This window comes from Ahaetulla prasina, chromosome 1 (genome assembly GCF_028640845.1).
Source record: "Ahaetulla prasina isolate Xishuangbanna chromosome 1, ASM2864084v1, whole genome shotgun sequence".
Classification (NCBI taxonomy): Eukaryota; Metazoa; Chordata; class Lepidosauria; order Squamata; family Colubridae; genus Ahaetulla; species Ahaetulla prasina.
Genome location: NC_080539.1, coordinates 343,992,540 through 344,018,050, shown reverse-complemented (window position 1 = coordinate 344,018,050; position 25,511 = coordinate 343,992,540). Strand labels below are relative to the sequence as shown.

At 39.1% G+C, this 25,511-nt stretch overlaps 1 protein-coding gene across 3 annotated transcripts in view; it reads left to right on the top strand.

Moving 5' to 3' along the window:
* Positions 1–25,511, top strand: part of BRF1 (BRF1 RNA polymerase III transcription initiation factor subunit) — a 245,247-nt gene that overhangs the window by 164,627 nt on the left and 55,109 nt on the right. For all 3 annotated transcript variants that reach the window (XM_058162881.1, XM_058162879.1, XM_058162878.1), the window contains 4 exons: positions 9,126–9,187; positions 9,635–9,716; positions 11,478–11,533; positions 23,022–23,278. In XM_058162881.1, the coding sequence (XP_058018864.1) occupies positions 9,126–9,187; positions 9,635–9,716; positions 11,478–11,533; positions 23,022–23,278 (457 nt within the window). The remainder of the gene's footprint in view (positions 1–9,125; positions 9,188–9,634; positions 9,717–11,477; positions 11,534–23,021; positions 23,279–25,511) is intronic.

Here is a 25,511-nt window from a genome sequence, read left to right as displayed (position 1 = left end):
TATGCTTGATTCCTCCCTTGGACTCAGCCTGGTTATTGCCTATATCAAGTTCTTGGACTTGGATTTTAAAGGTTTCAGCAGGCATTGCCTGCAGTTTTTTAGTGGCGATTAAAACCATGCACTGAAGATACTTTGTTCATTCTCAGCCTTTGAACTGGTTCTTGATTCATCTAATGGAAGTACTGATTAATATCATTTCATGTGTGCAAGATCTAATTTACTGTGTAAAAATTAATAGTTGTTATATATATCTATTATTTGTTGATTTTAAAAATAGTTTGAAATTTTTCTCCTTGGTGGTTTGAGACTTTCATTTTTGGATTTTTAAAAAATATATGTTGAAATATTGTAGAAGTAATACTGTTTCAGTAATTTTATATTAGTTTTCTATATCCCACTCAGTATTTTTCTTGAATGTTTATAGCCAAATAATTTATACAAATAGCCTAGGTTTGTTTGTTTAAATAGAATAAAACACTGCATACCAAAAAAGAGAGAATCCGCCCACAAGTAAAATAACAGTATGTACCATTAAAAAATACTAAAACAATAAAATGACTATCACAACAAAATATAGTGAAATTCATGTATGTGTGTGTTATTATCAATCTTTTATGTGAGGTGCCTTCTATTCGACATCTACATAAAGCTGCTATGTATGCCTAGTTTAATGAAAAGAAGGACTAAGGGTGACATGATAGCAGTGTTCCAATATCACAGGAGCTGCCACAGAGAAGAGGGAGTCAAGTTATTCTCCAAAGCACCTGAGGGCAGGACAAGAAGCAATGGGTGGAAACTAATCAAGGAGAGAAGCAACTTAGAACTAAGGAGAAATTTCCTGACAGTTAGAAAAATTAATCAGTGGAACAACTTGCCTGCAGAAGTTGTGGGTGCTCCAACACTGGAAGTTTTTAAGATATTGGATAACCATTTGTCTGAAGTGGCGTAGGGTTTCCTGCCTAAGCAGGGAACTAGAAGACCTCCAAGGTCCCTTCTAACTCTGTTATTCTGTTTTCTGCTAGATAAGGTCACTCATCAACAGAGGGTACAGTATCATCAGTAGGTTTAGTTGTACATCTATATCTCAGGCTGGACAAATGATTCCATTCAGGTGATTACCCAGTAATAAAAATAAAATAGTAAATAATTATAACGTTCTGAAATACTAGTTTGGGTAACTTTTTCATGTCTGTCAAAGCTATTTGCCAGAGTTATTTACCAAAATGAGAAAATAAAATAACAGAGCAGAGTATTAGTAGGTCCCCCCCCATGCTCTTTCTTGGTAGGCCTCCTTTCTTGCCAGTACCAGTGAGATATAGAAGTATTAGAAAGTAGAAAGTTCTTCCAAATCTCTCTCCAGAAGTGCTTTCTTCTCTCTCTGTGGGCTGGTTTGTAGCAGATACATACTTTTCTTGTGTCTCTTTTATTGGTGCTGAGAAGAGTGCATGAATACAGAAAAGAAGCAAGAGGATCGGAAAATAGGAGATCATTCCCATGCTGTGCATTGTGCAGAGAGTTGGAAGGTCCCTTCCAGTTAATGCTACCTGTGATTCTGTGATTACCCAATAAGTATTTAAGGCTCCATGCAAGCCAGGATAGAAGACTGCATAAGTGAATAAATAGTGCTTTTCCCACCAGGAAATAAAAAATTGCCCAGGAACTGTCTCTGTCATTACAAGGACCTCTGGAAGGTTTCTCCCTTTCTGCTTCCCATTTTATTTTTTTGAAGCTTGCATCTCTACCTCTTCGAGTGGTGTGAGGCTTCTCCTGGGAAAGGAGTATGGTAGGCTAGTCTTCCATTAGGAGATAAAAGATATCCTAAGACCTCTCTGTTTGACAGCAAAATCTCTGCGGGAGGCTAGTTAGGCTTTAGGTTAATTAACATTAGGCTAATGCCAGGTCTGTCAAAGAACAGTAAAACATACCAGAAATCTATTTTAAACATTAGGTACTAAAACCCCAGGATGAATAGCAGCTGCTAGCCTAATTGCAGGTAGTACTTAATGTACAATCACAACTGGGACCAGAATGTCCATTGCTAAACGATGCAGTCATGGTGTGATGTCACCATGTGATGTCACAGAACTGCATTACTTAGCAGCTGCAGTTCCTGTTGCTGTGTAATTCTCTGCAGTGGAGATTGTTAAGTGGAAAACGGAAGGAGTGCCAGTAAGGAAGGCAGGGTACTGCAGGGGATGCAGTAGGTCCTGGGCAGATTGGCACAAGCTGCATGTACATGGGTGTATGTGTGCGCAGTATGGCACGAACACAGGCAGATTGGGGAAAGAATATACTGCTGCTCAGTGGCTTCTTGGTGTACTGCAGCTCTGGAGCTGCAAGACCTGTGAATTGCAGCAGAGTTCAAAGCCTTTCAGAGTGTGAAGCCCACTCCAGTCTGGCATAGTAGCACAGTGCAAAGGGGCATCTTGGTGTGCTCTGGACTGCAAGAAGCCCTTGAGCCTCAGTGCAGCATTGACAGGTGCAAAACAAAAAAATACAAAAGAAACAACAACCCAGGTCCACACATGAAGGTTCTAATTAAATGATTAATTAGAGTAATTTAAAATTAAAATTAATTTAATCTAATTAAATTAGATTTATTACCACAGTTTATGCACAGGAATCTCTTCTGACTAATGGTTAGCATCTGTACAGACCTAGATAAGCATTAATAGCATTTGTGGGGGTGGGTTTGGACTTTTCTGGTAATGATTCTAAACTGATGCTTCATTTAATTCTTCCCCCTGGCTTTGCCAGTCTCTCTCCTATATCCATGAACCCTAGCGCCAGCCCAGCCCTGTAGCAAGGTGCAAAGGGACTTCTTGTCACCCTTAGAAGCCACAGCTGCTTCAGTCCAGTTCTCAGTCACAGCTGTTCTCTCTACCATGCCCTCTGAGACCCCTGCTGCCTCAGGTTTTGCTTACCCCCTCCCTCTGCTGACAAGGTGTGCTGACCACATGAGATCATCTTGTACAGGTCTTGCAAGGAAACTGATGTGTATCCCCTGGGGAAGAAAGCCTTTTGAGGCCAGCAGTTGCCTTGGTTAGCAGTGGGAACAAGAAAGTCAGCTAGAGTGGTTGAAGTTGTGGAGGACAGGGAGCCAAAAGAGCGTAGATGAGGGAAGATGGGTGGGTTGAAGTGTCCCTGTGGACATAGGTGAGCTGTAACAGTTGTAAGTTTGAGGACAAGTTGTAACTCCCTTTTTCAGCACCACTGTAACTTTGGAAAGTTGCTGAATGAATGGTCATAAGTCAAAGATCACCTTTATAGACCTTCTGTAATTCAGCAAATGAATAGGATTTTCATTTTTTTCCCTTCCCAAGAGATCGTTTTCCTGAGACTTGGAACCGGAGGAAGCCTTGCTATGTACTGCCATCTTTCCATTAAGTGATTTTGAGTCTGTTTTGAACCAGTGTCACACAGGCAAAGACATAGGAGATGGAAGAATGAGGCTGCAGCAAAAACAGTAGTTAGCAGTGCAGCTTTTCCAGTCCAGGCATGAATGTGTGAAACTGCCTTTATATGGAGTGTGCGCTCCATGGCTTAGGACCCGGGTACTTACGAGACCGCCTGCTGTTACCCTTTGCCTCCCACCGACCCGTACGCTCGCACAGAGAGGGTCTCCTCAGGGTGCCGTCCGCCAAACAGTGTCGGCTGGCGGCCCCCAGGAGTAGGGCCTTCTCTGTGGGGGCAGTGACGCTCTGGAACGAACTTCCCCCCGGCCTGCGTCAAGTGCCTGATCTTCGGACCTTCCGTCGTGAGCTCAAAACATATTTATTCATTAAAGCGGGACTGGCATAATTAGTGATGTATTTTAATTGGGTTTTTTAATATTTTTAACTTTTTAACTTAAATTTTAATAATCAGCCTTTAAAATTTGCTCTTTTTAAATGTTGTTTTAAATTGTATACATCTTTGTTTTTATTCTGGCTGTACACCGCCCTGAGTCCTTTGGGAGAAGGGCGGTATAAAAATTTAATAAATAAATAAATAAATAAATAAATAAATAAATAAATAAATATTGAATTTGACCAGTGGTTCATTTAATAGGCTGGTATTAGGGTATCCTGAACAGGGTTGTCTGCAAGGTTACAGCAAAAATCTTTCCAAGGCCTGCATGAAACATGCAAAATACATAAAACCTGGAGCTTTGCTGAATAAAACTGCATACTCTGTCTTTGAGAAATGGATCCTTTCTTTTCTCGCTCAGCCTTAATGTTCAGTTTTTGTAGATTTTAGAACAGGGAGGCAGCAATAAGAGCATGAAGGGCCTGACAGACGCTTTCAAGGACTATAATTGAGTTGGAGACTTGATCGAAAGCTGCGGAAACTGCTGGTTCCACCAGAGAGATTAAAAGGGCAGAAAAGAGAGAGAGTTGCTCTTTAACTGTAAAGGCACTCTCTGATCTGCTTATAGGATAAATAGTTGAAAGCGGGGCCTCTTTTTTTAAAAAACCAACAGGCGAAACCCCCCAAATCCATAACTCTGTTGCAGGCTTTGGCTTCCTCTAGAAGAAGAAAAAAAAAGCAAAAGAAGAAAGCAAAACGTGTCATGATTTTCATCAAAACAATCCAGACTCTCTGCTGTTTTAAGATCACGGGCCAAAAGGATAGTAAGCATTGCATTTCATGGGAGTTATTGAAGAGAATATTATTTAGAATATTTGTTTAACTGGAAAGAGGATGCCATTGCATATTTCACTTGAAAAAGGAGCCAAGAACTGGGATCAACTTTCCCCTGTACTTCTAGAGCAAGGTGCTTTATGGACCATAGATGGCCCTCTTGGCAGTTTTCTTGATGATTGCAATGGAGTTTACTGTGGTGCATTAGAACAGCTGTTTTTCTTTCTCAGATTTGACCCTTATAGTGGATGTTGATTTAATAGTCCAACTTCTTTGTTTACAGGGGACAGAAAATTTGGGTATTTGAAAGCCCCATGTACTCTTTTCGCTTAATAAATGCCTGTCAGATGAAATGGAGTGGCTATTTGTAGACAGGACCAGTAGCCTTCAATTACTCCATGTCCTCCTCCCTCTCCTGAGTTAAGGTTGTGCTTATTTCGGATCAGTTCCTGTTCTGCAATTCATCAGTTGGTAAATGAGTTCTCTGTCTCTTGATGTTGACAGAGGAAACAATTAGCACAAATTCCAAGACAAGTTTAAATTAAAATGTTAACACAAAAATGCATCTGCTATTCATGGAAATAGTGTAGTTTACAGACCAGCTTTAAATTCTTATGCACCAGGTACTTTTCTTTTTAATGAAATTTCCAAAATATATTTGAGAGTATTTCATCACTGGTATTTATTCTATACCAGTGATGGCTAACCTTTTTGCCATCACATGCCAGGATGGAGGGCGGGAGGGTCATGCGTGTGCCTGCCCACACTTATAATTCTATGCGCCGCCCCGTGCATGTGCACGCGACCCCCTCCCCGCTCCTGGCATGCGATGGCCCAGTAGGCCTGTTTTTCTCTCTCACCTGGCTCCAGAGCCTCTCTATGAGTCTGGGGAGGGCGAAAACTGCCTTTCCCACCCCCACCCCTGGAGGCCCTCCGGAGGCCAGAAATGGCCCATTTACCAACTTTTGGTTGTTGTTGTTTTGTTCCTAGAGAGGCTCTGGAGGCTGGGGACAGCAACAAAATCACTTCCTGTCCAACCAGAAGTTGGTAAACAGGCTGTTCCTGGCCTCCGGAGGGCTTCCAGGGGGTGGTGGGAAAGGCAGTTTTTGCCTTCCCCAGACTCATAGAGAAGCTCTGGAGCCAGGTGAGAGAGAAAAACAGGCCTTCCCCACCACCACACGGGCCCTCTGGAGGCAGGAAACAGCTTGTTTCCCTACTTCTGGTGGACCCAGAAGGCCTGAAAATCAGCTGGCGAGCTAAGCTCACATGTCCACTGATACAGTTACGCGTGCCATCTGTGGCATGCATGCCATAGGTTCGCCTTCACGGTTCTATACAGTGGATCATGTTCACTATGGTTCAAAGCTGCATATGTGTGGGTAGGAATTTATCATATAATTTGTTCGTTTATGACAGAATAAGATAGAAAATGAAAAGATGAATCATTGTGGGCTCCCTCTCAGTTGTTGAGACTGCTGAAAACATGTTGGATCTCATCTCCCAACTTACTTCCTGTGTAATTAAAGATCTACAGGGAACCCAACTGAGACCACAGAGTCATGTGCAGTTTCTCTAGACTCTGGAGTACAGATTCCAGTCCCCTTTCAAAAGCTGCAGACAAAATGTAATTTATAATATGATCTGAACAGAAAATTATTAAATATATCAGGAATAATTGTATTAACAAAACATTTTGAATCCAAACTGCTTAATGCACTTCCAGGCTAAAGCCACCATTTGAAGTGTAAAACAGACTGTTCCAGTCAATTGGGTGATGTTTCAAACAGAAAAAAAGTTTTTTTAAATTTGACATAAGATTGTCCTCGACTTACAAGCATTTGTTTAATGAGTGTTTCAAAGTTAAAATGGTGCTAAAAGGTGACTGATGACTGGTCCTTGCACTTATATGACAGTCATGTGATGAAAATTTGAGCGCTTTGCACCAGCATGTGTTGATGATGGTTGCAGCATTCCAGAGTCACGTGATTGTCATTTGTGACCTTCCCAGGGGGCTTCCAACAAGCAAAGCTAGAAGCTGGATTCGCTTAATATCTTTGTGATATGATTAACAATGGTAGCCAACCCCCCTCCCTCGTAAAACTGGGCATGACTCATTTAATGCTTAGTGATGGAAGAGCCAGTCCCCACTGTAGTTGTAAATTGAGGACTATTTGTATTTCTATATATTGCATTCAAAATAGAGCATTTTAACTTTGAAACTGATCAAAGTTGAAACATTTTGCAGACCTTCCAGTACCTTCCTGTAATAGAATTAATTTTAATATTAAAATTATGGTTTTTGCTTGCTTGTTATTTTTTTAAAAATACAGACAGGTCATATGACAGATTGCTATGATTCTCTGTTAGAGTTGAGCCATCTATAATGTGTAAGTTTAAAATTGACACAAATCCCTTTTATGTACTTCCTTGAAGCTCCCTGGACAGCACCAACAAAAATTGGCAATAGATTGCTGTAAAATGGCATTTTAGAAACGTAATAATTACTAGCCAAGACCTCAACATTTTGTCCTCAGGCAACATCCACCAGTTGCTCACACAACACTGGAGTGGATGAACAAATAACCTGGCCTTGTAGGAGGAGTTACTGCTCTTGCCCAGTAGATGCATGAATTGATCTATGTTTTTTACAAAGACATTATTTAAAAGCTGCAATTTAAAGATTAAATGAAGAGATGATGTTTTTGATGTGTGTATCTGAGTCTAGACAACATCGGTTCAACTAAAAATAAACACTTACCTTTTAATGGGACCTCACCCATCTGCAAGCTCAAATTGCGTGGCATAAGAATAATGCAAAACATTCTGCCTGGAATGGCCTAATAGCACTGCCTGGAACAACACATGCTTAAGTATTCTGAAGGGCGAAGTACAGGTTGCATTTATGTGCTTACTAAATGCAAAGGCAATTTATGTGAAGTCAACAACAAAGCCATATTGACTAAAGTGCTGAAAGAGCATCATTGCATTTTTGAATGGATAACTGCTAGGATTTTTTAACTTCGACTCCTGTGTGAAAACCGTGAAGTAGAAAGCTGCAGATAACTGCAGTGCAAGACTTCATTTGCTGACTTGTCAATGAACTCATGGCTAAAATATGTCTTTTAATAACCTTTTCCAGAAGCATTTCAGTCAATATACTGTATGATCATAAAATTGCCCGCAGAAAATGTATATCATCCGTGTATATCCCAGGAGATAAGTGTGCAAAATGTTTCAAATAACATGAATATTAGAATATTATTGGGTAGTTGAAAACACAGTTACGGTATTTGAACCAAAAGTGCTATATTTAGATTAATTACTGAGAAGATTTATGGAGTCCTAAGCAAGTTGACCTCTTCCAGTTCTGGTACCCATTTCTTTCAGTATTTATTGTTACCTACGTGTTCTAATCCATCGCTTTAGTTTGCAGCCACTTCTTCAAACTGCATTGTGTATCCAGAGTTTCTGCTTCCTGTCCCTCAAGGCTAGGTTGTATCTGTACAGCATTATGATATTTCTTGACAGTAAAACTACTGTAGTGCACTTTTGAAACATGTCTTTCTCAAAATTAATAAGGCTCAGTAACAATAGGCAATGATGCAATAGGAGTTTTTTCTTCTTCATTCACTTGCCTGATTGGGGCATTTTCAGGACAGCTTGTAGATTGCAAGCTAGAGACTTAGCCTTCACAGAGTGGGAGAAGTGAGGTTTATATCCCTTCTCCAGATCAAACATCATCTTCCCCTTTGTGCTGTTCTTATTTACAGTAACAGCAGGTAAGAGAGAAGAGCAGACAGCAGGGCTTAGAAAGGAAAGACAGCTGGACATCTGTGCTGGGAAGCTGGTGCTTTTACACGCTATTGTGGAATGTAAATCTGGGCAACTGTAATTCATTTTCCTGGATTTTGGGTGGACTGCTTAGGCTAGCAGGGTGAGGAACACTCAGAGTGACCTCCCCAATTGCTAGCCTTTTACCTAGTTATCCCTCTAATTTCCCATGTGTACATTCATGCATACAAAACAGATGTTATGATGATTAGTGCAGCTACTCAATGGCATTCATCATTCACATGGATGAATGCAGCAACTATTTAGATATTGCCTGTCCTTGACTTTGGGCCATTTAAAAGTTCCTAACCTCTCATTTCTTCACTTTACATTTAATTGAGTGTTTATCACTGAATTATATTAACAACAATTCTTAAAGAGAGAAGGGGCAAGCCTTGTTTGTACCTATTTTTCACAATAATTAACTCCAGTGGCAGTTTGTATTCACACAAGAAACAATAACTAGAGGAAAGTGTGGTTAAGGGGGGGAAAAAAACTACCTTCCCTTTTTTTTTAAATATGGATAGGCCCCATATGCTGAATGATTGCTTTGTTAGCAAACGAGTTATCAGAAAGACTGTATTTCTGAGATGATTAAAACCAGAGATTGAATCGGAGTTGATTTGGAATGAATGCATACCATAATTAAAATTTGCCTTACTTCTGTTTAGATGAAAATACTGGAGATGGTGAATTAGATCTAAGTGGAATTGATGACAGTGAAATAGATATGGTAAGAATCTTTCCACCCCCAACTCTCATAGTTGTTTCTATACATGTGTGGATGTGTTCAAAATTATCAGAGGTTTTTTTTAAAGTAAGATTAGTGTTATTGTTTTTCCCTTGAGAAAAATAAATGTTATTCTATATTCTGTTCAGAAATTGCATGTGCTACACACACACACAAAAATACAAAATTCTATATTTAAATGAAACTGGTGATTGGTAGTAAATAAGCATGTGTATAGAGAGAAAAGTATAGGTATAGCAATAGAATAAGTAGAAATGAATTATTTTTTTCATTTCTAAAATCAGTGTCTATACTTTAAATATAAAAGAGAGTCTTTGGGAAAACATGAGTTGGTTTGGGTGAGAATGGTGTACACAATCAGGAAGGTGATTGTGCTAATTCCTATATATTTGCTGCAGAAATCTTAACACTTCTACTCTTTATCTCTAGTACATACTTAATGATTCAGAAGCCAGGATAAAAGCAGAACTGTGGATGAAGGAAAATGCAGATTATCTCAAGGAACAAAAGGGTAAGCAAAATAAATAAAAATCTTTCCGGTGAGTCTTGCTTGCTTTTTATTTACTTATGACAGTGTTTACAGATCATTTCTTAGGCTGGAAGGCATACAAAGGAAACAAAAGCAGTAAACAAACTTACAGGGCTCGAAACATTAACTGAAACTGATCAGTTTGAAGAAAACCATAGTTACATTTTTTATTTATTTATTTATTTTATTTTGTCACAACATCATACAAAAAGATTATATAGTATATAAACATATAAACATATATAGGAAGAAGAAAAGAAAAACAATAGGACAGGAATGGTAGGCACGTTTGTGCGCTTATGCATGCCCCTTATGGTCCTCTTAGGAATGGGGTGAGGTCAATAGTAGAAAGTTTTTGGTTAAAGCTTTTAGGATTATGGGAAGAGACCACAGAGTCAGGTAAAGTATTCCAAGCACTGATGATTCTGTTGCAGAAGTCATATTTTCTGCAATCTAGATTAAAGCGGTTAACATTAAGTTTAAATCTATTGGTTGCCCTTGTATTATTGCAATTAAAGCTGAAGTAGTCTTTGACAGGAAGGACATTACAATAGATGATTCTGTGAGTTAAACTTAGGTCTTGTCGGCGACGGAGTTCCAAGTTTTCTAAGCCTAGGATTTCAAGTCTGGTGGGATAAGGTATTTTGTTGTTTTCAGAGGAATGGAGAACTCTTCTTGTAAAATATTTCTGGACACGTTCAATTGTATTGATGTCAGAGATGTGGTGAGGGTTCCAAACAGGTGAGCTGTATTCTAGAATTGGTCTAGCAAATGTTTTATATGCTCTGGTTAGTAGTGTGGTGTTTTGGAAAAGAAGCTACAAAATTAGGTTTACAACTCTTAGAGCCTTTTTTGCTATGTAGTTGCAGTGGGCTTTGGCACTTAGATCATTTGACATGAAAACTCCAAGGTCTTTAACGGGATGGGGGTCATCTGTAAGGTAATGTCCATCTAGTATGTACTTAGTTTTTGGGTTCTTTTTTCCTATATGTAAGACTGAGCATTTGCTGGTTGAAATTTGGAGCTGCCAATTTTTAGACCAAGCGGTTAGATGGTCAAGGTCGTTTTGAATGATAGAAGTGTTGTCTGTGGTGTTAAATAGTTTGACATCGTCAGCAAAGAGAACACAATTACTTGAGATATGGTCACAAAGATCATTAATGTATAGTATAAAGAGTGTTGGTCCAAGGACGCTGCCTTGAGGAACGCCACTCTTGACAGGAACAGGATTTGATAAAGCATTGCCAATTTTGACCACTTGTTGTCTGTTAGACAGAAAAGCAGATATCCATTTGTGGAGGGGTCCTGAGATGCCATAGGATGTTAGTTTAAGGAGAAGTTTATCGTGTTATTTTACGAAGACTGAGCTCAGACTTAAATTCATTCTTTAATAGAAAGACACCAGCCATGTGTGTGCTATCTTGTAGTTAGCACAAGTACCTCACCTCTACCATATGATAAAATAAAAATACTGCAAACCTCAGGAAAGATCTCCTCAGAACTATGAATGCCGGGCATCCTTAGTTCCACCTTAGCTCCATTGTTTTCATTTGGGCAAGTCAGAGGTACCTGTGACACTGCATTACTGACCACTGTTCTAGATTTGACACTGCTACAGAAGGGAAAAAATCAAGTCTCTGTTTGCTTCTGTCTCCACCCTTACCTCCAACCCCCGATTCTTAAAAAAATTATTCTGCTTACACTTCTCTTTTATCCCCCCCCCCATTTTATTTTATTTTTTAGAAAAAGAAGCAAGGATAGCAAAGGAAAAAGAGCTTGGTATCTATAAAGAACATAAGGTAAATAATATTTTTGAAATCAACGATGTGAAAAGAAACATTTGAACAATGTTTAATTTTGTTGGATAAGACCTATAGAAAGTATTTCATTGTAAACACCAATGTTTTTAGAATAAGAACTCAACCTTACCAGTTTGTCTGGCTTCAAAAAATGGGCTGGGCCAGTAAATAATCTTGGGATTATAATCTTGATTGCTTGTGTGACTGCTTCGGAAGACCAGCTGCTGGGAAACTGGTGGGCTTCCTTGTGCAATTGGTTGGGTACTGTCAGAACAGACTACTTGTATTAAGATTGTAATATTACAATTTATTTTTCCTTTCTATATTTTTAAAATAAATATGAAGCATATCTTTTTGTGCATTCTATCTTATATATGTTTGTTAAACATATATAACAGGGCCGTGGATAGCTCAGGCTGTAAGGAGCCTGTTATTAGAACACAGTAGCCTGCAATTACTGCAGGTTCAAGCCTGGCCCAAGGTTGACTCAGCCTTCCATCCTTTATAAGGTAGGTAAAATGAGGACCCAGATTGTTGGGGGGGCAATAAGTTGACTTTGTAAATATACAAATAGAATGAGACTATTGCCTTACACACTGTAAGCCGCCCTGAGTCTTCGGAAAAGGGCGGGATATAAATGTAAAAAAATAAAATAAAAAAAATCCTCGTATTGCTAACATATATTATTAGTGTGTTTTATGTGTAGCGTATAAATATATACCAACTCCTAGTTAGATGTGGGGTGGTTTTTTTACTGCAGTAAAGCTTTTAATGTCATTAAAGCAAATCATGTGTAATCCAAACTTTCTTAATTATATATTTATTTTTAAAATAAGTATTCCAAAGCTTCTTTGTCCTACTTAACAACAACAACAACAACAAAAACCAGACATGTTAAGATAAGATTGCCCTCAAATTGAGCTCCATTTTTGTGGACGGTACCCATTCAGTTTTGCTGGCACTGTTAACAGGTGCTTAGTTTATTGAGATTAGTCAGTGGTGACTCAGTGCTGCCATAGGTAGAAAAAAGTAAATGCTTCTAACCAGTCCTGTGGCCTGTTGGGTCATTCTTTGAGAGAAAGTTAGTGCAGTCTGATTTGAATGCAATTAAATTTTAGGCTGATCATACTTTTTTTTTTACCCCAATGCTAGATAGTCCAATGATCATCTAAGAGGAAAAATAGAAAAATAACTGTAATGGCAAACCAACTTTTATAATAAATCAATATTTGCTTACCTTAAACAGATAAACGGAATGACTAAAGGCAGGCAAAAAGCAGTGGGAGCAGGACCAACTTCTGACTTCCTGCTGACTTCCTTATTTATTTTGCTTTTAAGGAAACTGACAAGGAATATTGGACATCGTGATCATGTGAACCTGGGGATCCTGCAACAGCCATACATTTGCAAATAAATTGATTTGAACATCATGGAAATTTCAATTCACAGGAGCAATAGCCCCTGGATTTTAAATGTTTTCTTTAAATTAGCAGATTTTAGGCACTCCAATTCAAAAATTATTGTGGCATAATGCACTGTTTGGGCTAACTTGAGGGTACAAACAGATAAACATAATAAGAACTTTAGTAGTTACCCATTAGGGCCTCTGGCGGCTCAACAGACTAATGCAGTCTGTTATTAATACAGCTGCTTGCAATTACTGCAGGTTCTAGTCCCACCAGGCCCAAGGCTGACTCAGCCTTCCATCCTTTATAAGGTAAGGTAAAATGAGGACCCAGATTGTTGGGGGCAATAAGTTGACTTTGTATATAAATATACAAATAGGATGAAGACTATTGCTAACATAGTGTAAGCCGCCCTGAGTCTTCGGAGAAGGGCGGGATATAAATGCAAATTTTAAAAAAAAATTCATACCAGTTTTCTCTTTGAAAAATTGAAGAAAATTTTTTATATATATGTTGAAGTTCTGTTAGACTTTTATACTTCAGAAAGTACCATATTTTTCGGTATATAAGACGCACCGGAGTATAAGACGCATCTTAATTTTGGGGGAGGAAAACAAGAAAAAAAGAATTCTGCCTCTGCCTATCAGCATCAGGATCAGCCATGTCCAGACTTCCACTTGATTTTGATAACGAGCAGCACAGTTGTCTGTTTAAAACAAATCCTATAACTCTGCATGAGTTTAACTGGAATGAGTGAGGTGGGGGATGATTTTCATGGGGGCAGAAAAGGGACTTGGCATCAAAGGCTCTGCTCCTGAGATGCCCCTGTCTTCCTACCTATAGCTCTGGGGAGAGGGTCAGAGCGCAGCCTGAGGAACAAACCTCTTCAGGATGGGGGGGGCGGGGCGGAATCTGCCCAGCAGCTTCGGCAGCGCTGTGATCCCCTCCTTGAATCTAAAACGGTTCCCGGTTCCTCGCTGCACATTGCAGGGGAACTGGCTGCTGCCTGAAATGCGACTCTGAAATTTGCCTTGGGGAATCAGGCCAATGGGCAGCGGTGACTGGAATGGAGGGACGTTTCACAGCTCCTGCTCGGCTCGGCTCAGCTCACCTTGGCTCGGCTCGGCTTGGCTCCTGGGCATAGAGAGGCTTACGCAGTGGTGGCAGCAGTGGCTCCTAACGGTCCTGGGGAGTGAAGTCATCGTGACCATTGCCTGGCCTGAGCTGCCCGCTGGGCGGCCAGAGGGGTGACCGGCTGCGAACCGTGGGGCCCCGCTTCTTCACCAAAGCCGCCGGGCAGATCCCCCCCCCAAAGTGTCCCGAAAAGGTTTGTTCCTTTTCAGGACAGGCTGTGCCCGGCCCAAATCCCCGTCGCCTGGAACTGCCAGAAAATATTCAAAGGGTGGGGGCTGGCGGGTGGGCAGGGCTACATTCGGCATATAAGATGCACCCAGATTTTCACCCTCTTTTTGGGGGTAAAAAGGTGCGTCTTACACACACAAAAATACAATACTCTTTAATCTGCATTAATAAGAGAGCAGGGAAGCCTGTGTTGTTCATTTGCTTCCTCATCCTATTAACGAAATTCCATTCCCTCGTTTGGACAGAAATTGTCAGGGAAGATTTTTCAGTTATTAAAGCAGTCCATTGTACTACATTCTGAAATTGCCCCACTCGTTTACCTGACATGCTGAGGTCCTCTTTCAAGATGGATCATTGCAGGTTCAGGGTTGCTGTCATTTATACAGTCGCTCCTTTCTTCAGTAGTGACAATATTATGTATCCAAACTCTGTCCCAATAATTATGAAAGAAAGGTTAGGAAGTAGATTTCCTTTTCTTGGCAGTAACTAAACATTCCAGTCTTCTTTTTCTAAGATATTACTTTATTCTATGTTAATCCACCATGAAATTAATCATGTTATCCCTTTGAATAAAACTTTTCTATACATCTAAATGTGAATATCTATGAGAGAGATGATGGTAGGGTATAAATTGCCAAAACTCAATGAAGACATAATGCACAGTTAGCGCAAACAGTAATTTGCTGCCTTAATTCTGATACCCTAATGTTCAGCAAATCCATAATTTGGCTTGCTAAATGGTGCTTCCATAGTCCTAGTATTATAGAGAGAGACATCACTAAGGTCTTGCAAATGACAAAGCTGGAGAGATGCAGAAATGATGTATTTTCTTTGAAAAACTGGGAGCATCATTTTGGCCAAGTAGTTGCTGTTTTTGCGTTTTGCATTTCCTCATAAAATCCTAGCAGCATCCCCATCACACCTGCAATTTTTGTATTCAGCAGCAGAGACTGGAGCTCAACAGCAGAGTACATGCTTTGCATGCAAAAAAATAAAAATAAAAAAATTCCAAGCTTGATTCCCAGTATCTTCAGATAGGGATAGAAATGATGCCTTTTGATAACTTAGAGGAACCTATAACTTAGAGAAACTGTCTGTCAGAGTACAGACAGTACTGAACCTGATGACTGATTTTTTGAAAGCGGCTTCCTCCATTTTTATTGCTGCATTTAAATTCAGTGCATTATGCATCTAGTTGACATTGCAGTTGCTTTGAGTATCACATATCATTTCTCAGGGGATTGCATTTATTCAGGCCCATTTTCCAGCAGATTTTCAACTTATGCATTCCTGGCAGCTTCCAGTGATCTACAGTATAGCACTCCCAGAGAGCCCCTGGACATAGTTCTTTGCTTTTACTTGATCTGTCTATGCATCCCTTGAGTCTCATGTTGCAGCAGTGGCTGCAGTGTGCTGTTTGATATTTCCATTGAGATCAGCAGAACAAAGATTTGCAGTAAGTTTTTCTTCTCTGCTTGTGTGTCTGTGGGTAGCAATAATGTGATTTATTTTGTACTGACATTTTATGAAAAGCACCACTTGAAAATAATTCTTCTGCAACTGGGACAAATCCAGATTCTAGAAATGAAGAAGCAGAGCCATGGGGAATTGTCAGCATTTAGAAGAACCAATGAGGAGTGTGTGGGCTTTCCTACTCGAGAATTGCAAACTAAAAGATATCACTTTTTAGCATGAAGAAGAGGAAGGAAGGATAGTCTGCAGACACAGGGCACATTTGACATAATTACTCTGTTTTTTACTAACATCCCAAGAAACACCAACTAAGAATATGTTGTGAAAATCATATATCTAGAAATATGATCTTTCTAAGTACATGGGATCCAAGAATTTGTTTATTACTAAGCTAAACTAAAATCACATTTTTCACTTACAAGTCCATATTGTATTTCAAGCGTACAGCCCAATTCATTGTGGGAATGCCAGTATTTATGTTTACAGTTTGTTGGTGTGAGTCAAAAAATTGCAGGTGACAAACCAGGTTCAGGTATATACCTTCACAACCAGATTGCAGCTCATGTGTTTTGTGTGGAGTTTCCTTTGAACATGGTGTTAGATACAACATAAGGCAGAAATGAGTTTGTTACATGGAACAACACAATAAAACAGCTTTCTTGACAATAGGACAAATTTCTGTACAAAGACATGCATTGTGGTGATCTGTCATTTTTATTTTCTAAATATCTGTAAGAGCTATATCAGGTCTGAAGACATTGAGAGATAAGTGATGCTGAAGGCTCAGTTTTGCAGGCTGTGGGCGTCTCATTCTATTTCATATTAAATTACAGGTATCTTAAAATGAAAATTAAGTCAAGTGAGAATTTGTTTAGTAAATGTTAAAGGAAGGATCCACAAATGTCACTTATTTTTTTTCCCCAAATTGTTTTCAGTTGATACAGTAAATGATTTGGCTATGTCTCTCTTGATGTTTTTAGATTCAAGGCAACTTAATGTTAGATAATATACACTGGATAATGGCCAAAGGGTAATGCCACAATTGACTAAATCTTTTGTTTTCTTGAACCCTTTAAATGGTCCTAATTTTTTGGGGAGAGACTGATTCATTATATATATATATATGCAAACCCAACCCATTTGGTTACTATTTAGTTCAGTGAATTAAGTGAACCCATTTAAAATGGATTAATTTCTTGGCAAAGTACTTGATTGCAAACTGAGTACAAGCAGCAGTATGATGTGGTGGCAAACAAAACAATAGAACTACAATTTTCAAATCATGGGAGATAAAGAATCTATTCTGCATGCATTGGCCACAACCCACCACAAATACTGTGACCGGTTCTGGGCACCATAGAACATAGAATAATAGAATTGGAAGGGATCTTAGAGGTCTTCTAGTCCAATCCCCTGCTTGAGCAGGAGACCCTATATCATTTCAGACAAATGGCTGTCCAGTCTCTTTTTAAAAACCTCCAGTGATGGAGCACTGACATCTTCTAGAGGCAAACTGTTCCATTGATTTATTGCTCTCACTGATAGGAAATTTCCTCTTAGTTCTAAATTGCTTCTCTCCTTAGTTAGTTTCCATCCATTATTTCTTGTCTTTCTTTCTAATGCTTTGGAAAATAGCTTTACCCCTTCATCTTTGTAGAGCCCCTCAAATATTGGAACACTGATATTGTGTCCTCCTAGTTCTTCTTTTCACCAGACTGTGTGGTTGTTAATTGCAAAGTCATATCTGACCCATTGTGACCCCATGGACAACATTCCTCCAGGCTTTGCTGTCCTCTACTATTCTCTGGAGTCCATTTAACTCACACCTTCTGCTTCAGTGATTCCATCCAGCCACCTCATTCTCTGTTGGCCCCTTCTTCTTTTGTCCTCAATCTTTCCCAGCATTAGGATCTTCTCCAGTGAGTTCTTCCTTCTCATTTAGTGGCCAAAGTATTTGAGTTTCATCTTCAGGATCTGGCCTTCTAAAGAGCAGTCAAGGTTGATCTCCTCTAGGACTGAGCGGTTTCATCGCCTTGCAGTCCAAGGGACTCGCAGGAGTCTTCTCCAGCACCATAATTCAAATGCCTCAATTCTTTGGCGCTTAGCCTTTCTTATGGTCCAACTTTCACAGCCATACATTGCAACTGGGAAAACCATAGCCTTAACTTTATTCACTTTTGTTGGCAGGGTGATGTCTCTGCTTTTTAGTACACTGTCTAGATTTGCCATAGCTTTCCTCCCCACGATCAAGCGTCTTTTAATTTCTTGGCTGCAGTCCCCATCTGCGGTAATCTTGGAGCCCAGGAAAATAAAATTTGTCACTACCTCCATTTCTTCCCCATCTATTTGCCAGGATTCACCAGACTAGACATAACCAATTTCTGCAACTGTTCATCATATGTTTTAGCCTCCATCCCCCCTAATCATCCTTGAGATGATTTTTTAAAGAATTTTTTTTAATCCTTTGAGAAGGATTCAAACAAGTCTTCAAAAAGGCTATAAAAATGATCAGGTGGTTAGAAACTAAGACATATGAAGACAGATTGAAGATGTTTGATATATTTCCTTGAAAAAAAATGTTTGAGAATGAGTATGATAGTACTCTTCAAATATCTTTGTCCTGTCCCAGTCCACACACACATACACCAAGGAGTTTTAATGCTTTATTTAAGCCGCTAGTGTGTCCCCCTTTACTAGAAATACAAGGTCCCAATGAGTCAGAGTCCGCACAGCAAAAGCATGAAGTCAACAGCCAAATACAAAGTCTGAGATCAAAGCATAAGTCCACCAATCCACACCAGTCCAAAATCCAAGCACAAGTCCAAAGTTCCAATACAGTATCCAAAATCCAAGGTCCAAGCACAAGATTAACAAGGCACAGTTCCCGAAGCACAAAATCAGAGCACACGCATGGCAGGAAGCGAATGGTTGTCTTCAACATAGCTCTGCTCTATGCCTGAGGCTAAGTAGTCACCATCTGGTGCAACTCAGATCTGGAGGGGTGAGGCTGCCTCCTCACAAGTAGCCTCATTGACCTCCTTTGTACCTCCCTCTGCTCCTATTTATGTGACCTGAGAACCCGTTCCTCCTTGTCTCCGCTAATTGGCTATATCTGTGCCCTTCTCTGCCCTGTGCCTCTGGCTGGCATTCATGCTTCCTGGTTGCAGCTGTGTCTGTTCTGTCTCCTTTTCAGACAGACTCTTGTCCAGTCACTCTTTCACCAGCCCTTCCGATGTTCCTAGTCTCTGCTTCTCTTGCCCATCTACTCCTGTCACAGAGTCTCCTGCATCATCCTGATGTTCTTCCACTCCTCTCTGAAGTTCCTGGACCTGGCTCTTCCTCATTGTCCAAGCTGGCATCTGAGGAAGCCACTACAATCTAAATTGATACCATACAGAAGAAAGCCAAAACCGCTTTCTCCTTTCTCTTTTCAATCTGGAAATCAATATTTTAGATACCCCCCTGGAAATGTTGGAGAAGCATTGAGGGAGACCTGTTTGATGGCTGGTCTGTTTCTGTAGAATTGACTCATCTCAGAAGTATGGACTACTTCTATTTTGATACCATGAAAGGAAGGAATTCTTTTATTCTGTGGAGTTTTTGAAATCTAAGTATCTGCTCATGTTGCTCAAGATGATAACAGGGGCAATAGAGGCATTGTTATTCTTTTATAGATTTTCTTTCCTTTAAGTGGAAAGAGCCTATTTTTATTAATAGTTTAAGAAGGCTTTATGTTCATTGTTTCCAAAAGGTTTTGTATGCTTTATTCTGTAAACCTCCTGATGTCTCTTGGAATAGAGTGGTAAATAAAATGAAGTTACAAATAAATAAATGTTTGTAATAGAATGTGTAGTTAAAAAGGTTGCAAAAACCTGACCTCTATGCCTCATATCTATTGTAACACTTTAGTTTTTCTTTACATGAACCCTTATAACAATGCAGGGAGAATTATAATAAATATAAATGACTAGAAACATTGAGGCTCAAAATATTTAAAGTTATTTATAGCATATAAATTTTCACATACTCTATTTTTTCAAGCTCATAGATATAAATTAGGCCCATCCTTTAAAAAAACAACTCAAAATATCAACCAACAAATGCTCTGTCTTACACGTTGGCAAAAAAAATCAGAACATCAAATACAAGCTGGGTGGAAACGTTCTCGTAGGCGACCCTCATTCTGTCGAGGACCTTGCAGTACTCATTTCAAATGATCCAAGTGCCAGAGCTCACTGCAACAACATTGCAAAAAGGCATTAAGAGTTGTTAACCTAATCTTGCGAAGCTTCTTCTCCAGTAATATTATACTGCAAACTAGGGCATACAAAACCTTTGCTAGACCAATTCTCGAATACAGCTCATCTGCCTGGAACCCGCACTGTATATCGGACATTAATACAATTGAGTGAGTCCAGAGATATTTCATGAGAAGAATTCTCCACCCCTCTGTTCACAACAGAATACCTTATGCCACCTTCAGTCTGATCTAAGTGTAGTACACAAAATTATCTGCTACAACATCCTATCTGTCAATGACTACTTCAGTTTCAACCGCAACAATACACGAGCACACAATAGATACAAATTTAAGGTAAACTGCTCCAAACTCGATTGCAGAAAATACGACTTCAGCAACAGAGTGGTCAGTGCCTGGAATGCACTACCTGACTGATACTTCCCTAACCCCCAAAATGTTAACCTTAGGCTGTCTACTGTTGACCTCACCCCATTCCTAAGAGGTCTGTAAGGGGCGTGCATAAGTGCACCAATATGCCTACTATCCCTGTTCTACAGTCCCCATTTATTCGTACCCTTATCCTGTATTCATAATCATGTTTATACTTTTATCTGTTATCTTACGTGTTTGACAAATAAAATAAATAAATAAAATAAATAAACTCCTTGGGGTAGGGATAGACTGCTTTAAAGAACAAGGCCACAGTTTTCAGGATACTGCTACCTGTATACTGGACTGATTAAGAATATGATTTGCATCACGCCATTAGATGAAGTGAAGATTTTGAGAGATTCTTCTATTTGCAGATGGAAAATGTATTTTCTTTCATTTCCAATTATTTTAGGCATACTTTACAGTTTACCTTGCAGTTCTTATACAATTACCACCTCAAAATGGTAGAAAACCACACTATTGATTTTTTGCCAGAGAGGTGTTGTTGTTGTTTTGTGTGAGTTGCAAAGAGAGCTTTGATGGTGACAGGATGCTGACTGCTGAGTTAGGACATTGAGAATTATGAGTATTAAGAATTATGTCTAGTCTGGTCTGACTTTTGGAGTAAAAGTTAAACTGACACAATGCTTAACATTGAAATTAATCCACGCTGTCATAATCAGATTGTTTGAATGGAATCACTTGGGAACTGCTATCCATCTCAAGACTTTAGCATGCAGGTTAGACAATAAATGCTAAATAGAATCAATTCAAGGCTGTGTAAATAATGCCTCTGGGGAAATAACTGGGTTTGCTTTAGATACAATAGGAGAATTGCAGCTGGAATCCCAGAAGGCCGATTCACACAACCAATAAAAAGTTTCCATAGCTCACATCAGCAGGTCCCCGTGTTTTTATATGCAGGAGTACCCCCTGCATTTAGGGATGCAGGGAATATAGATCAGCACATGAACTATTGAACAGCAAGGAGTATAGTATGAATTTGGCCGAGGCAGGTGGATCTATTATATGTGATACTCGTAGTTCCATTATCATGTCACCTTTTTTTAAAAAAACACCCTTTTTACAGGTGCAAAAATATTTGCAAAAGTAAAGGTTTTGTGGTTGTTTACATATAATAGCTAGTAAGTGTCAAATTATGCTATCTGTTTTTTTAATATAATTTTATTAGAGGTTTATAAATGAGTAAAAGATGAAAAAAGTACAGAAAATGAACGTGAAAAAGAAAAGAAAAGATATACAAAACTTTAAAAAGAAAACGTTATTTAAAGAAACAACTTCTGATTTTCTTTGTAAGAGTTACAAATTTAACATTGTGGAGTCAGTACTCCAGAGTCGCTCTTTCATAATTCAACCCTGATTCTTTTCTATTGAAACTTAGTTATCATTCCTCTCTCTTTATTGGAAGAGATCCAGTCAAAACATATAAGCTATATGATCATTATCATAACCAATTCAGGACTAAAACTGGAAGCCCTGTAGTACAAGCAGTAGTAATTTCTCACTTAGTTACTTCATTCTGATCTAAAATTAAAGGAAAATTAATTTACATTCCCAACTCTGCGCTCACACAGAGAGGGTCTCCTCAGGGTGCTGTCAGCCAAACAATGCCGGCTGGCGACCCCCAGGGGGAGGGCCTCCTCTGTGGGAGTACCTACCCTCTGGAACGAGCTTCCTTTGGGGTTACGATTACTCCCCGACCTCCGGACCTTTCGCCGTGAACTCAAGACCTTTCTGTTCTACCGCGCAGGGCTGGCCTAATACACTTCGGTTTTTAATTGGGTTTTTTTATCATTTTTATTATAGTTTTAAATGGGGTTAGCCAAATTGAATAAGATTTTTAAAATGTCTTTTTAAATCTATTTATAAAATTGTTTTTATGTTGGCTGTAAACCGCCTGAGTCCTTCGGGAGAAGGGCGGTATAAAAATCTAAATAAATAAATAAATAAATAAATAAATAAATAAATAAATAAATAAATAAATAAATAAATAAATAAATAAATTTGTCCCTTTCCATGGGCATAATTGTTCAAATTTGGATAACAATTAAATTTTATTTCCAGGGTCTAGTCTTAAAAATGGGGCCTGAGTTGTTGAAGGAAAACCTATTTTCCTTCAACATACCTTCTTACCACTGCCTACTTTTTAGCATTGGTTATATAGTATATACATTGTCAGCCATTCAAAACAAAATAAAACTTTTAAAAATGGGACTTGACATGTTGAAGGAAAATGTATTTTAAAGACCTACATTTTAGCATTCATACATGATATATATGTTGATGGCCATTCAAAACAAAACTTATTTCAGTGCATCATTTTTAAGGGAAGGAAAATTCACAAGAGCCTATTCAAGTATCCAGCTCTGGATCCATACAGCGTAGTGATATCATACTAAAATTTTGACAAACCATTATTATAACTAATCATTTACCCTTCCGGTTCACCATTATTTGTCATCAGAAAATGATATCGTTGTAGCCCTTTCTATTGATTTCAGAAAGATTATTCTGATTGCCCCCTAAAATGCCTATTCCTTATGTTTTAATTAAGCCCAAGAAGTCTGCAAAGAAACGGGAGCTGATCCAGGCCAGCACAGCAGGAGAGGCAATTGAAAAAATGTTGGAACAGAAGAAGATTTCAAGTAAAATTAATTATAATGTGTTAAGGGACCTCAATAGCAAAGGAGGTAGCACACCAAAGAAAGATGATGATACCACTGATGACAGCACCAGCACCAAGAAGTTATCAAGGAGAAAGTCTCTTGTGAATCGAAATGTGGCCAATTCAGTAAACCCCGTGGGGAAAAGGTACCACAGTCATTTATTGAAATTTGCATTGTAACCAATGCATCTAGAACTGATGCATTGTTAATTTTTCTTTGACATTGCAATAGTGTTCATTTTATTGTGGTATGTGAGCCAGAATGAATCTGTAGGTCACATCAGCTGGCAGTATCAGCATGGATTAATCATCACAGCCTGGAGGAATCTACCAGAAATGCATAATTCAGCTGCCAGTGGCTTCCTTGCTAGAATTGTCAGATGTGTTATGCTAGTTCCTTTTTCCTAAATTATCAGGTTTTATATTAAATGGTATGGCAAGCATGCTGAGATAGTGCATGTATGTATTCCTTTCCATGTTAATATGAGAAGTAAGTAGTTATTATCTGTTGTGACATTTTGCAAGATTTGATTTAGTTCTTAGATACACTTTTATACCAAATGTTGGTTGCTAATTACTGACTTGCACATAGAGCTTTTTAGTAAACATTGCTTGTATTTTCCTAAAATATGAGTGGAGGAAGAAGCTGTTGTGCTAGCAAGAAAATAATTCCAATGTGGACATTTATTGCATTTGAAATATATGGGCATTACAGACAATTTGCACATTTCTTATTCTCTTCTTGTGTCTGCTGGCTATAAAACTAATATCTGAGATCTGAGCTGATTTTGTTCGGTGCTCTTTCTCCCTGGCCATTGTGCAGTATTCTTTAAAAAGACAAAGTTAATTGGCCTTGGAGGCTCATCCAGGAGCATCTTAGTGATATCAGGTGCGTTTCCTGAAGAACATCTTGCCCCAGTAAAGAATCTGTTGCATTCTCTGTGGTTGAAGTCTGCTCATCTGTCTCTGCTTCCTATCTCTATCAAAGCTAAACCTTTACTGACTTCCTCTTCAGGGCAGGGCTATTGAGTAAATTGATGCAAAGGGAGAGCATGATGCAAACTGACAGTTAAGGCTCTAGGGGGCAGAGGTTACTTCTGGCTTAGAATTTGTTCCAGTGCCAGGATTCCAGGATTCATCCAGCGCTATCCAATTTCTGAATAGCTATCAGCAGCCCCAAATATGATCCATGGATCATATTGCATTGTTGCAGATAATAATGTATAATTCAGCAGCACTGATAGCACAGCTGCTATCATCACTATTGTTTATTCTTTATAAACTGGCTTGAAACTTTCAGTTGAATGATAATTTCACTGTATTTACAATAACAAAATTATACAAAGTGCTTACACACCTTAATTTGCTTTCTGTAATAGAAACTTCACTTTCTACCAAAGTCCTGCTCCTATTATTTCTGGATTCTGCAACTGACTCTTCTTCTTCCTGCTTATTGACTAAAGTTACATTTCCTTACAACCATAGCTATAGACCAGGGGTCAGCAACCCATGGCTCTGGAGCCACATGTGGCTCTTTCATCCCTCTGCTGCGGCTCCTTGTCGCTGGTCAGCGCCATAGTTTTGAGAGGAGCTTCCAGTTAGGGTGGAAAGCATGGTGTGGTTTTCTGTTCGGCTCCAAAATTGATAGGGCTTTTGGTTAGGACAGGTAGAGGAAAAAGGGCACCGCACTAGGAGGAGACTCTATAGTGGGGGAACAGGACTTCCGGTCGGCTCCAGAATTGTACAGGGGGCTTCCGGTTAGGACCTTTGTGGCTCTTTGAGTGTTTAAGGTTGCCGACCCCCTGCTATAGACAAACATAGCCTGCCTCTTTTTGAAAGCATTTTTTCCCGTCACAGGAAATTTCATATTACAATCAGAAATGGAATTTTTTTTCTCTATGGATGGATGAATGGACAGATTTTAATATTATGACATAATAAAACACATTCAGAGAAAATTGGGATTGTTTTTTGCATCAGAATGAGCAATTAGGAGTGATAGCAAACTGTTTCAGAGAAATCTGTATTGATGTATCAGTGAAGACATCCGGAGTTAGATTGTCTCAAAGGAGATTATGTCTTTATAGTTCAGAGTTTAAATACATGTTTATCAGCAAAGCACTCCAAATTCAGTCTCTAACATCACCATTGTCTGAGGACCCAGCTTGTTGGGGGCAATATGCTGACTCTGTAAAACGGCTTAGAGAGTGTTGTAAAAGCACTATGAAGTGATATATAAGTCTAAGTCAGTGGTAGTCAACCTGGTCCCTACCGCCCACTAGTGGGTGTTCCAGTTTTCATGATGGGCGGTAGGGGTCCGATACTGAAGCACTAGCATTATTTAAAAACATTTTCATTAGGTTTTCATAAAATTCCCCA